The sequence below is a fragment of the Enhydra lutris genome, unplaced genomic scaffold, assembly GCF_002288905.1.
Source record: "Enhydra lutris kenyoni isolate GAN:26980312 unplaced genomic scaffold, ASM228890v2 scaffoldscaffold23, whole genome shotgun sequence".
Taxonomy (NCBI): domain Eukaryota; kingdom Metazoa; phylum Chordata; class Mammalia; order Carnivora; family Mustelidae; genus Enhydra; species Enhydra lutris.
Window position 1 is genome coordinate 27,113,990 of NW_019154107.1, and position 12,951 is coordinate 27,126,940.

The 12,951-nt window shown below is 39.8% G+C and overlaps 2 protein-coding genes across 2 annotated transcripts in view; one reads left to right on the forward strand and one right to left on the reverse strand.

The window, feature by feature from the left end:
* Window positions 1-12,951, reverse strand: part of LOC111150571 (zinc finger protein 674-like) — an 886,492-nt gene that overhangs the window by 351,107 nt on the left and 522,434 nt on the right. The window lies entirely within an intron of this gene.
* Window positions 1-12,951, forward strand: part of LOC111150588 (RP2, ARL3 GTPase activating protein) — a 53,925-nt gene that overhangs the window by 8,621 nt on the left and 32,353 nt on the right. The window contains exon 2 of the mRNA XM_022508095.1: window positions 10,660-11,325. Coding sequence (XP_022363803.1) covers window positions 10,660-11,325 — 666 coding nt within the window. The remainder of the gene's footprint in view (window positions 1-10,659; window positions 11,326-12,951) is intronic.

Genomic DNA, 12,951 nt, shown 5'->3' on the forward strand with positions numbered 1-12,951 from the left:
TATAGCAGCAATGTCCACAATAGCCAAATTATGGAAAGAACCTAGATGTCCTAGATGAATGGATAAAGAAGAGGTGGTATATATATACAATGGAATACTATGCAGCCATCAAAAGAAATGAAATCTTGCCATTTGCAATGACGTGGATGGAACTAGAGGGTATTATGCTTAGTGAAATAAGTCAATCAGAGAAAGACAATTATCATATGATTTCCCTGATATGAAGAAGTTTAGAGGCAACATTGGGGGTTTGGGGGGTAGGAAAAGAATAAATGAAACAAGATGGGATCGGGAGGGAGACAAACCATAAGAGACTCATAATCTCACAAAACAAACTGAGGGTTGCCGGGGGGAAGTGGGTAGGGAGAGGGTGGTGGGGTTATGGACATTGGGAAGGTGTGTGCTATGGTGAGTGCTATGAAGTGTGTAAACCTGGTGATTCACAGACCTGTACCCCTGGGGCTAATAGTACAGTATATGTTAATAAACATTTTTTAATTAAAAAAATAAAAAAAGTGTACAGTTACGAGTTTTGGCAAATGAACGTAGTTGAGTAACTGATCACCACAATCGAGATATAGAACAGTTCCATCATACCTCCAAATTTCCTTGTGTTCCTTTTATAGTCAACTCCGCCCCCAGCTTCTGATCAGTTTTTTTATTTATCCCATCACGTTTCATTTTTTCCTTCCCTACCCCCACGACCGCTGCTCTGCCTCTTAAATTCCTCATACCAGAGAAATCATGATAGGTGTCTTTCTCTGATTGATTTATTCTGATCAGTTTTTTATCCTTACAGTTTTGTCTTTTTTCAAAAAGTTTTATTTAAGTAATCTCTACCACCCCACGTGGGACTCAGACTCTTGACCTGGTGATCAGGAGTTATACCCTCTACCAACTAAACCTGCTGGGCATCCTTATCCCTATAGTTCTGTCTTTTTGAGAATGTCATATAAGTGGGATCATGTAGTGTGTAACCTTTTGAGTCTGCCTCCTTTCACTTAGCATGATACTTTTAAAATTCAGCCATGTTGTTGCATGTATCAAGAGTTCCTTTTTACTGTCGAGTAGTATTGCATTATATGGGTACGCCATGTTTGTTTATCCATTCACCAGTTGAGGAACATTGGGGTTGTTTTCAGTCTGGGTAATTATGAATAAAGCTACCATAAACATTTGCATGCAGTTTTTGAGTGAACATAATTTTTCACTTCATTTGGGTGAATACCTAGGAGTGGGATTACTGACTCACATGGACATTTTATATTGAACTTTATAAGAAACTGCCAAACTATTTTCCAAAGTGGCTATGCCAGTTTGCATTCTTACCAGCAACATACAAGATACAGTTGCTATGCCACCAGCACTTGGTATGGTCAAGGTTTTTTGTTTTTGTTTTTGTTTTTTATTTTAGCCATTCTAATAGGCATGTAGTGGTATTTCATTGTCGTTTAACTTGCATATCGCTGATGACTAATGATGTTGAGGATTTTTCCATGGACTTATTTGCCATCCATATATTTACTTTGGTGAAGTGCTTATTAAAATTTTTTGCCCCTTTTTTACTAGCTTGTTTTCTTAAATGACTTTTGAGGCTTTTTTTTTTTTTTAATATATCCTGGGTACAAATCCCTTGTCATATGTGTGTTTTGCAGATTTTTTCCCCAATTAATGATTTGTCTTCTCTTAACAGTGTCTTTTGAAGAATAAAAATTTTCTTTTTTTTTTACGATTTTATTTATTTATTTTACAGAGAGACACAGCAAGAGAGGGAACACAAGCAGGGAGAGTGGGAGAGGGAGAAGCAGGCTTCCTGCTGAGCAGGGAGCCCAATGTGGGGCTCGATCCCAGGACCTTGGGATCATGACCTGAGCTGAAGGAAGACACTTAATGACTGAGGCACCCAGGTGCCCCCCAAAATTTTCTATTTTGATAAAACTCCAGTTTTCAATTTTTTCGTTTGTGGATTGTGTTTTTGGTTTCACATCTAGAAAATCTTTGCCTAACCAAGATTACAACAATTTTCTCCTCTGCTTTCTTCTAGAAGTTGTAGAGTTTTGGTTTTCCAGTTGGGTTCTGTGATCCATTTTGAGTTAATTGCTATATATGGTGCAAAATATGAGAGATTCTTTTTCTTTTTTTACATACAGATTTCCAGTTGTTCCAATAACATTTGTTGAAAAGACTATCCTTTCTGTATTGAATTGCCTTTGCACCTTTGCCAATGTAACATAAGTCTATTTTTGAACTCTCTACTCTGTTCCATTGATTTAAGTGCCAGTAAACATTGGTTTCTGTTTGAATATGGTTAAATGTGAAGAAGCAACCGAGAAAATATACTTAGGAGCCAGACTGCCTAGGTCTGAGACTGAGCTCAAGCACTTACTAACTGTGTAACTTAGGGCAAGTCGTTTAGCCTCTGAATAGCTAAATTTTCTCATCTGTAAGACAGAAATAATAGTACACAACTCTTACAGGGGTTTTTATGAGTATTTTTAAAGAGATTTTCTTTATTTATTTGAGAGAGAGAGAAAGCGCCTGTGCGGTGGGAGGGTGGAAAACCCATCATGTCCCGGGGTTTTTATGAGTATTGAGTGAATGATTATAAAGCAGTGAGAATGGTATCTCATACCTATAACAGTGCTTCTTACACTCCAGAGCTTTATTTTGGACTTCTTTGCAGACAGGCTTTCCACTGAAATTAACAAATTCACCATTTCATCTCAGATTATCATTATGGAAGTTTACCCGTGGAGATGAATTTTAATGGAAAATTCGGATTGCTGCTCAGTAAAACAATAAGATGTTTACTTTCATTTTCTGTTAGGAAAATACTGCTTAACTTAGTTTATTAGCTGTCTCAGGTGAATTGCAGCTGTTGAAATGTTTTCTTTGATTCTGAAAGTGTATCTACTGTCTTTTATGGATTATAGTAAGAAATACAGCCTAAACTAAGCTCACTTCATAAGTGGCTCTCGTGAAAAGGTAGCTTGGAATATGACCTTTCCATGTTTGTGATTTGGGGCATTTTACTTGAGAACTAGTAACTCTTGCAAAATGACTATGGTACTAAGCTTCAGATTATTTATTATTACTTTTTGTTTTGAAGAACTTTAGGGATTTGTTGAGAAAGTGCAGCAACATAAATCCTAAATTTCTCCTTTGTAGACTGCATTGACAGTCCAAATAATTTTATACTTTAGAACTCTTTTGCTTAGAGGATCTTTAACTATAGCATGAATTTCTCCCCATAACTAGAAGAACTGAGGTGTCCAGATAAAGTACTCAGAAGAATGGTAAAATTACATTTAACTTCTCATCATTGGCAGTTGTTAGAGACTGAGTATTTGTGTCCCTCCAAAATTCCCATGTTGGAGCCCTAACTCTCTGTGTGGCTGTGTTTGGAGATGGGGCCTCAAAGGAAGTAATTACGGTTAAAGGAGATCATAGGTTGGGGTCCTTATCTGATAGGATTAGTGTCCTTATGAGAAGCGACAGCAGAGAGCTTGCCCTGCACTCACCAGGGAAGGCCATGTGAGGAGGATATAAGGGAGAAGGCAGCTGTTTGCTGGCTGCCAGCCAGAGAGAGAGGTCTCACAGGAAACCAACTGTGATGGCACCTTAATCTTGGACTTCCCAGCCTCCAGTCTGAGAGACATAAATTTCTGTTGTTTAAGCCATCTGGTCTGTTATTTTGTTGTGGCAACCAGTCTTAGTCTGTCTCAGGCTGCCATAACAAAATAGCATAGACTAGGTGGCTTAAACAGCAGACATTTATTTATTAGATGGTTCTAGAGACTTGAGAAGTCCAAGATCAAGGTACCAGCAGATTGAGTGTCTGGTGTCAAAGGTAAATACTACTGGACATTAGTTAAAGCATTGAAAAGAGATTTTATTCAGTAACTGCTGACAGTAGGGGACAGAGCTGAGCTGTGTTCCAGTTTGTGGAGAGGTGATTTCAGCAATTTTATCAGGAAAATGAGGGAGCAGGGAGAGTCAGAGAAGTGAAAATTACAAAGTTGGTCGGTGTAAATGTGATTAAACCAGCTGTGTTTGTTCACTCGCAGTTATCAAAGTTAGGATTCTGTCCTCCCACAGAGACTGGTAGACAGAGGCCCTGTCCTTCCTGATATTTGTATTTCAAAGGAATGACTCTCAGGTCCTTGGAAAAGATATTTCTGAATTTTAAGACTTACATATTCACAACTGTGGAGCCCTTTTTAATCAATGCTCTAAGAAAGGGAGGTCGGAGGCCTATTATCAGGTATTAGCTAGAACACATAGTAAATTTCCCTGGCAGGAAAATTTTACCCCCGAGGGGTAGGGGGGTAGGGTCCTTCTAGAGACATGGCTCGTGCTGCTAGAAGCCATGCTAGAGTTTGGTCAAGTCTCTTACAACAGGGATTTGGACAGAATTGTAATGTGCCCAGAGTTCTGCAGTTCTCACTGGTGAAGGCCTGCTCTCTGGCTCATATTCGGTTGCCTTACATTCTTGTGTACTCAACGGCTTTTCCTCTATTGTGTGTGCAGGGAGGAGGGAGACGGAGGGAGACTGAGGGAGATGGAGGGAGTCGGAGGGAGGAAGAGAGGGAGGTCTTTTCTTCTAAGAGCACTAATCTCATCATGAGGCCCTGCCCTTATGACTTCTTTTAAACCTGAGCAGACTAACTCCCCAGTACCCCAGTACCATCACTTCCTGGGCTAGGGCTTCAATGTTTGAATTTGGAGAAGCTATAGGTATTCCGTACATAACACTTCAGGTGCAAACTAAGGTAGCAGCTCAGTGATTTCAAAGGTAAAAGTGGCTATTATTTCAGCATTTACAACAAGTCTTAACTGCAACTTCTGATTGAGTACTAATTATATTATAAACAACGTAGTTGAAATTTCTCAAATGCTATACATCTTATGTATCATTTCCATGCAAAACAAATTCGCTAAATTCCTTTAAGTAACAGGTATTAACTGTTTTTTTTTTTTAAGATTTTACTTATTTGAGAGAGCACACATGGGGGTGGGGGCGGAGAGAATGGGAAAAGCGGAGCAGACTCCTCACTGAGCCAGGAGTCCAACCTGTGGATCCCAGGACCCCAAGATCAAGACCTGAGCCAAAGGCAGATGCTTAACCAACTCAGCCACCCAGGCGCCCCTACTGTTTTTTTTTTTTTTTTTTTTTTTATCCAAACACTGGTTTGTTCCCTACTTAACTCTCAGATATATGTGCTTGCAAATGTTTGAACTTGTTATCCATATCTCAAGCAAAGATGATTTGGCCAGAATCTTGAACCCCAAATTAATTCCCCAGGAGAATACACACAAAGTTTTACATCAGAGTTTTAAGGAGTTTCTGGTACAGTGAGATAAACCATAAGCTGAACCTTGAAGATTCTACTTGCCCATTGGGTTTGAGGCCTTGGTAGAGACAGGCCAACTCCTGGGCCTCTTTTCCTTACACCTAATCCTGGTGCTCTTGATCTTCTCAGCCCCACTGTGGGAGGTGGACTGGTGCCAAGGTGACAGGCTGAGGAAGACCAGACAATGTTCCTACGCTCCATAAAGCCTAAAGCAGAACTCTTGCATGTTCCCTTTTCTCCACTTTAAGGCCTGGATTAGATCCAGATCCCATTAGCCTGCTCCATGCCCACATTCCCATTCCCTTCACTGGCCCTTCCAAGTGGAAGGCAGCCGCAGCTTGCTTTTACCACAGGTATGGGAGAGAAGAGAATGTAAAAAGGAGAACCCCAGCCCTGATATTAAGAGTGCCTCCGCCTCCTTCTGTGTAATTATCTTCCTACTCAGAAGTTGGCCAACTCGAACAGTGACCTGACTGAATGTCCCTGAGAATATCATGTTGTTCTTGATCATTATCAGGGTCTCTCTTCTGGAGAATGGGCAGTGGAGAAGTGTGTGATGACCAAACTTAGTTAACTCTTCACGTTTGTTTATTAAGGAGACATGTGGGGACCACCTACCTCAGATTACACACGCTGAGGTAACAAAGATTAAGTAATTAAAATGGATTCACTATTGGTGTGTGGAGTGCCTCTGGCTGCCAGGCATTGTTCTGGGTTCAGGGGGAAACGGGTGGGCAAAACAGATAATCCTTTCCCTCATGGAGCTTACGTCCATAGTGGAGGATTGGTAGAATAAAGACGATAAATATAATGCATTCATAGTGCATTAAAAGGAAGCTAAGTGCTTTGGAGAAAAATAAAGAAGGGTAAAGAGGTAGTATTGAAGGAGGTGTTTCAGTTTTAAATAGATTGGTTACAAGAAGGGACGGACACTGGTATTTAATGTAATATAGGTACTCCGAAAAGGGAGAGCAGGCTTCCGGTTGAGGAAACTGGAAAGCTTCACAGAAGTTTGACAGGTGGACAAGAACTAGGAGAAGGAAGGCCATCTGGGCAAAGGGGAGTCAGAGGACATGGGTCACAGCAAGTGCTTCCAGTCTACTGAAGAATAAATTCCCATAGGAGATCAATAGGACTTAGGAGTAAAATGTAAGCTGTTATCACATAATAGTGACTTACATTGAAAGATTTTCTAATACTGAACCATTTGCGCTCAGCTTGGTTGTGGTGCTTTGTCTTTTTATAGGATTGATTTAATTTGCAGGTTTTTTTTTTCTTTCCCCCATCTATAGATGTGGGTGAAATGAACCTAAAATCTTCTTTTATGTCTTTGTTTTTCTTACTAGGGTCTAGCCAGACAGGCTAATAGCATGAATTAGGACTGTTCCTTCTTTTTCTATTGTCTTTATGGGTTTGCATGAACCTGGGATAAATAAAATTGGAATCTGCTTATAAAACCATCTGGGCCTGGTGTTTTCTTTGTGGGAACACTTAGCCCACTGGTTGTATTTCTTTAGTAGTAATAGCATTTTATTTAAGCATTTAACTTCCTCTGGAGTGAGTTGTGGTAAGTTATTTTTAAAAGAGATTTGTTCATTTCATAGACAAAATCTCTTAAAACTTGTTGGTATGTGGTTGTTGATACTGTTCTCCTTTAACCTCTATTTATGGTAATATCCCCCTTTTCATTCATATTGTTCGTGTTTCGTTCTTCTTTCCCTGGTCATTCTTGCCAGAAGTTTGCCTATTTTTTGCCCCCCCAAAGCATATTTTTGGCTTTGCTGATGTTTTGTTTTATATATTTAATACTTAAGTTACTCATTTCTACTATTTATCTTTTTTCTCCTACTTTCTGCAGGTTTATTGTTTATTGTCTAATTTCTTAAGATGGACATTTAACTGATTTTGAGTGTTTTTACTATAGCTATTTAAGGTTAGAGATTTCCTTCAAAGCACTGTCTTTGCTGCATCCCAAATGTGGTGCCTTAACATTTAATTCTAAGTATTTTTAGATTTGATTATGATTTCTTCTTTAACCCATGAGTTATTTAGCAGTGTGTTTTTAAAATGTTCAAGTAGGCAAGAATTTTTAAAAGTGTCCTTTGTTATTAACTTTTAACCTAATTACATGTTAGTCTCATATCATGGTCTGTATGTTACCTATTATTTAAAATTTGTTTTGGCCTTATGATCTACTATATGATTTTTTAAAAAGCTTTAGTGTGTCCTTAAGAAAACTGTGAGTGCACTCTACTTCCTGGATGCAGAACTTAAGCTTGTTCTCATTATGTGGTTCAGTGCTTCTGTATTTTGTTAATTTTTTTGGTCTACTTGACCAATTAGTAGTTGGGAGAAGCAGCATTAGAAGATACGTCTTAGATTTTAATCTGCCAGTTAACAAGGGTTTGGAGAGGTCCAGAGCAACTGTCAGAGTTAGTCCCCCCTGTTTTTTCCCACCTCTTCACCAGCACAGTGTTTCTGTCCTGCCCTAAATTTACTCGAAGTCTGGACCAGAGATCTGAGTCCCAGCAGGTGTGGGAGAAGCACAGTTGTCTCAAGATTTAGGGTGGGGGAGAAGCAAGAGCAGAAATCCCAGAGGTTCCTTTTCTGTTTTATCCTCCCACACGCCCCCACAGGGACTTCTCATAGTTTCCCCTTTTCTTGGTGTTTCCTTACACGGTCCCTTTGGGGTTGATCTTAGGCAATAGGGAACCAGCAACTATGCTGATTGGGTTTCTTTTTAGAGACCAAACTGGAATACTGTACTTTTTTTTTTTAAGGTATGTTCATTTATTTGAGGGGACGGTCAGAGGGAGAAAATCTTCAAGCAGACTCCACACTCAGCACGGAGCCTGACACGGTGCACAATCTCACAATCCATGAGATCACGACCTGAGCTGAAACCAAGGGTCGCCCAACTGACTGAGCCACCCAGGCACCCCAGTACCTTTATATACATGCATCACCTGTAAAATCCTAGAAACAATTGCTTGAATACTTCTTTCCACATTAAACCTGTGTTGCCCCCTGTATTTTTCACTTTTTCTGAGGTATGGCACACTAACATCCAATCATATAAATCAGAGTAGTGTTTTTTCAAACCCTTCAGGGGATAATAGAAAATTTTGTGTGTGCTGGGGGGCTTAACACAAAATCAGGGTAAATATTATTTGTGAAGCTTTTATTTCTTTGGTGTATGTCCATGTGCAAATACTCACCAGGTGTACTGGGCTGTGTTGAAGAATCTGCTAATGCACGTTATAGTCCAAAACAGTTGGAAAACACTGACGAGAGAACTAGGAATCATTTTGGACCCACCCTTCTGCCTTACCTCCAACAGCTGTTGAATTACCGAATTGATGGATTCTACTTCCTCAGTATTTCTCAAATTTATCCCATCTTCCTCTTCTAGCCACTGCCGGCAGCAAGAGTCTCAGATCCATGCCCCACCTCCTTATTCTTACAGAGTAAACTTCCTGAAATGTAAATTTCTCTTATTTAAAACCCTCCTGTGGTACCCTATTGCCCACGGATAACTTCCAGGCTTTGTAATATGGCCCCTGCCTATCTCTCTAGCTTCATCTGCTCCCATTCTAGTATCACTGGTAAACACCAAACCATGTTTGGTTTTCCTCATGTTCTCTGAAGAGTTTTATTTTGTTAATTCTTTCACTTTTGCCTGGTGTGGAAAGAGAGGATCCTTTACTCTTACCTGTTTTATGTGGTGAACTCCAGCTGGTTCATTCTCACTTTGTTAGTAAATTCTTACACCCTACCTCCTCCACCCCAGGTTTCCTTCCTCTGTGTTTCCAGAATATTCTAGGCATCTTGCATTACACAGCCGAGTTGTTTTGAAATCATCTGTTTAGGTTAGTGTTTACTTTTTTATGGGAAAAGCTGGTCGTACTCACATTAGTGCCTGAGAGATTATCTGGCTCATATTGGGTGTTCAGATGTTGGTGGAATGACTGAAGATCTGGGAAGTTAAAGTGCCTTTCCAAAATCATGTTGCTCATAGGTGACAGAATTAAGACTGGGAAACAAAGTGCCTCTTTTATTGCCTCATGCTACAGACTAGTATGCCTTCTAGTACATTATCTAAAACTGGATAAGTACAACATTTATTGTGCAATACTGAATAAGCCACTTTAAGTTAGTGATAGTTGGGATGAGTAAATTATCCTTTGTGAGTAATCAAAAATTTACCTACTATATAGGAGTCTGTTTCTGGCACACGAATAGTTTTATATGAAATACAATATTTGCAAAGCGGTAGAACAGTGCAAGTAGACTCCAATGTAATTTGGAAAAATTAAAATGGCCTTTCTGTGACTCTTAGAGGTCAGTTAGAATTTTAAAACATATAATGTGACAAATTACAGGCATACTGTTTAAAAGGTTATGTGTGCTTTAGTTTAGAATATCTAAAGTTGGGAGTGGTGGCATTTGAAGAATTGCCTTGTAGGAAAAGCTTAATAAATATTTGAATCAAACTTGCAGATGGGAGTTATGCCATATACTAAGTCTTGTGCCTTCAGGTTCTTCCATTTTCTGTAGCATATTGCAGAAATCAGTTGGGCTTTAGAAACCAGGACCCACACATCTGTTTATTGAAGGATAAAGAAATATATTTCTATCTGGGTGTATTTCCAATTTCAGAAGTTTTAAAATTTTCACTCGTAGAATTTAAGAAACAACACAAATGAACAAAGGAAAAAGGCAGTCAGAAGACCGGACTCTTAAATACAGAGAACAAACGGAGGTAGGTAGGGGGATGGGTGAAATAGGTGATGGGGATTAAGAAGGGCACTTGTGATTGAGCACCAGGTGATGTATGGAATTACTGAATCACTACATTGTACACCTGAAACTAATATAAAACTGTAATTATACTTGAATTAAAAAAAATTTAAAAAGTGAAACATCAGAAAAAGGGTCCGAGCTGAAATATTCCTTAATATCATCCAAAATGCTGTGTGCTGAGAATTTCCCCAACTGTTTCAAAAAAGTGTTTTTATAGTTGGTGTGTTGAAACAGGATCCACACAATGTCCACACATTGTTTGGTTGATATGTCCTTGAGCCTTTCTTTATCACAGTTTCCTCTCCCTTTCCCTGCCCCCATTCTTCTTAACTACTGGAAGAAATAATTTGTGCTTTTCATTTTCTTACTATGTTGCAAAGTCGGTGAGAGTAGGAACTTATTATTTTAGCACCAAGAATTGTGCCTGGTACCCTGTAGACACTTGACTAATAGTTGTTGAATACTGTTAGTAATACTCAATGCCTGTGTTTTGTCCCTGCAGGTTGATCCAAAAGACTACATGTTCAGTGGCCTGAAGGATGAAACAGTAGGTCGCCTACCTGGCCAAGTGGTGGGACAACAGTTTCTCATTCAAGACTGTGAGAACTGTAACATCTATATCTTTGATCACTCTGCTACGATTACTATCGATGACTGTACTAACTGTGTGATTTTTCTGGGACCTGTGAAAGGCAGTGTGTTTTTTCGGAATTGCAGAGATTGCAAGTGTACGCTCGCCTGCCAACAGTTTCGTGTGCGGGATTGTAGAAAGCTGGAAGTCTTTCTGTGCTGTGCCACTCAACCCATCATTGAGTCTTCCACAAACATCAAGTTTGGCTGCTTCCAATGGTACTACCCCGAGTTAGCGTTCCAGTTCAAGGACGCGGGGCTGAGTATCTTCAATAATACCTGGAGCAACATTCATGACTTTACACCCGTGTCAGGAGAGCTCAACTGGAGCCTTCTTCCCGAGGATGCTGTAGTTCAAGACCATGTTCCTCTGCCTACTACCGAAGAGCTCAAAGCTGTCCGCGTTTCCACAGAAGCCAATAGAAGTATCGTTCCAATATCTCGGGGTCAGAGGCAGAAAAGCAGCGATGAGTCATGCTTAGTGGTATTATTTGCTGGTGATTACACTATCGCAAATGCCAGAAAACTAATTGATGAGGTAAGGAGAGAGAGAAGAGAGACAGACACATACCCAGATAGGAACACACCACTGTCTGGAGAACTTCTGTTCTTTTCACAATTGGCCATTTGGAAGACAGGCAATCCTCAAGTTCTAGTCCCTTGCCCCCTGCAGATATATCTGTAAGCCAATTGCTTGGGCCTCAAAAGATTTTCCCACAGAAACTTCAAAAAATATAAGTCAGTAAGTGTTTATTAAGTACTTACTATGTGAAGAGTTACTTCTGTTGCCATATTTCATCGACTGTAGGATGCACATTTGTTTTGCACATTTTTGCTCATCCGAAATGTGTCTTAAAACTGATGGCAACTTAAAGCTGGTGACCTAGGGTATATGCTGGAGATGGAGACACATAGGCAAAATTCTCTGCCCTCAGAGAACTTCCATTCTTTCTAATGAGTGATTTCCACGGAAGCTTACAAAAGTAGTATTGCACAATAAAGCATGAGCTTATTTAGTTGGGAATACTTATTTGGAGTTTTAATTGGTTGGAGGGCGGTGGGAAAGACATTTAGGAGTGCAGCTTTCGGCCGCTGGGGCAACTGTGAGATCCCCCTCCACAGTATTTCCCTTTGCTCTGTTGCTACGCGAAGGGGAAATGGGTGCGAAGGGGAGATTGGTGCATAAGAATGTGGTGGGAGCCGGAATAGCAGACATGGTGGACTCAGGAGCAGGGACTCGGTGAGTTTGGGACTAGAAAAGAGTTCTTCTAGCAGAAGCAGCTTCCACTGGAAAAATAACTGGGGACATAGAGATGAGGCATTCCAGAAGCACCAGTTCCTATGTTGGTGGGCACTCCAGTGGGGAGGTGGTGGTGGGATGTATTGGTCACCCATTAATCAGATGTTCTTCAGAAGGAGTAGCCTGTGGACTCTGAGGAACAAACTGAGGGTTTTAGAGAGGAGTGGGGGGAATGGGTAACCCCAGTGGTGGGTATTAAGGAGGGCAAGGATTGCATGGAGCACTGGGTGTGGTGCATGAACAATGAATCTTGGAACACTGCATCACAAACTAATGATGTATTCTATGGTGGCTAACATAACACAATAAAAAAAAAAAAGAAAAAAGAAAGTCAGACTTCCAGAAATGAAAAAGTGAATGGAAAACTCCTCAAGTCTCCTTTTGAATGGATTTTTTAAAAAATTGTAACTGTTCTGTCAAAGGAAGATTATAGGGGGAGAAAAAACTAAAAATGATCTCCTCTCTGTAGCTATACATCCTACAATGTCGAAAACCCATGTCTGAAATCTACAAAGTATATCTGAAGTCTAGTTTTCAAAACAACAGAAGCCAAAGTATAATTTGAAGACTGTGGTATTTTTGTTGTTGTTGTTGATGCTGATCTGCTGAACACATTGGTAAGATATAGAAAAAGCACTTCTGGCCTTTGAGCTATCTAATCATATGTTAATCCAACATCTGAAAGGTCAGCATTTTCATTATACAGCATGGTGACTTAGAAAAAAATCTATGTACAGTTTTCAGATGATATAATTATTCAGGTTAAACTCCTTTTTGGTAGGAATTGAGAAGTGGACATAAAGAGTATATAACATGTTTAAATTTTTTAAAAAGGCATCAAAACGAGCACTCTTTCTTCGTGGG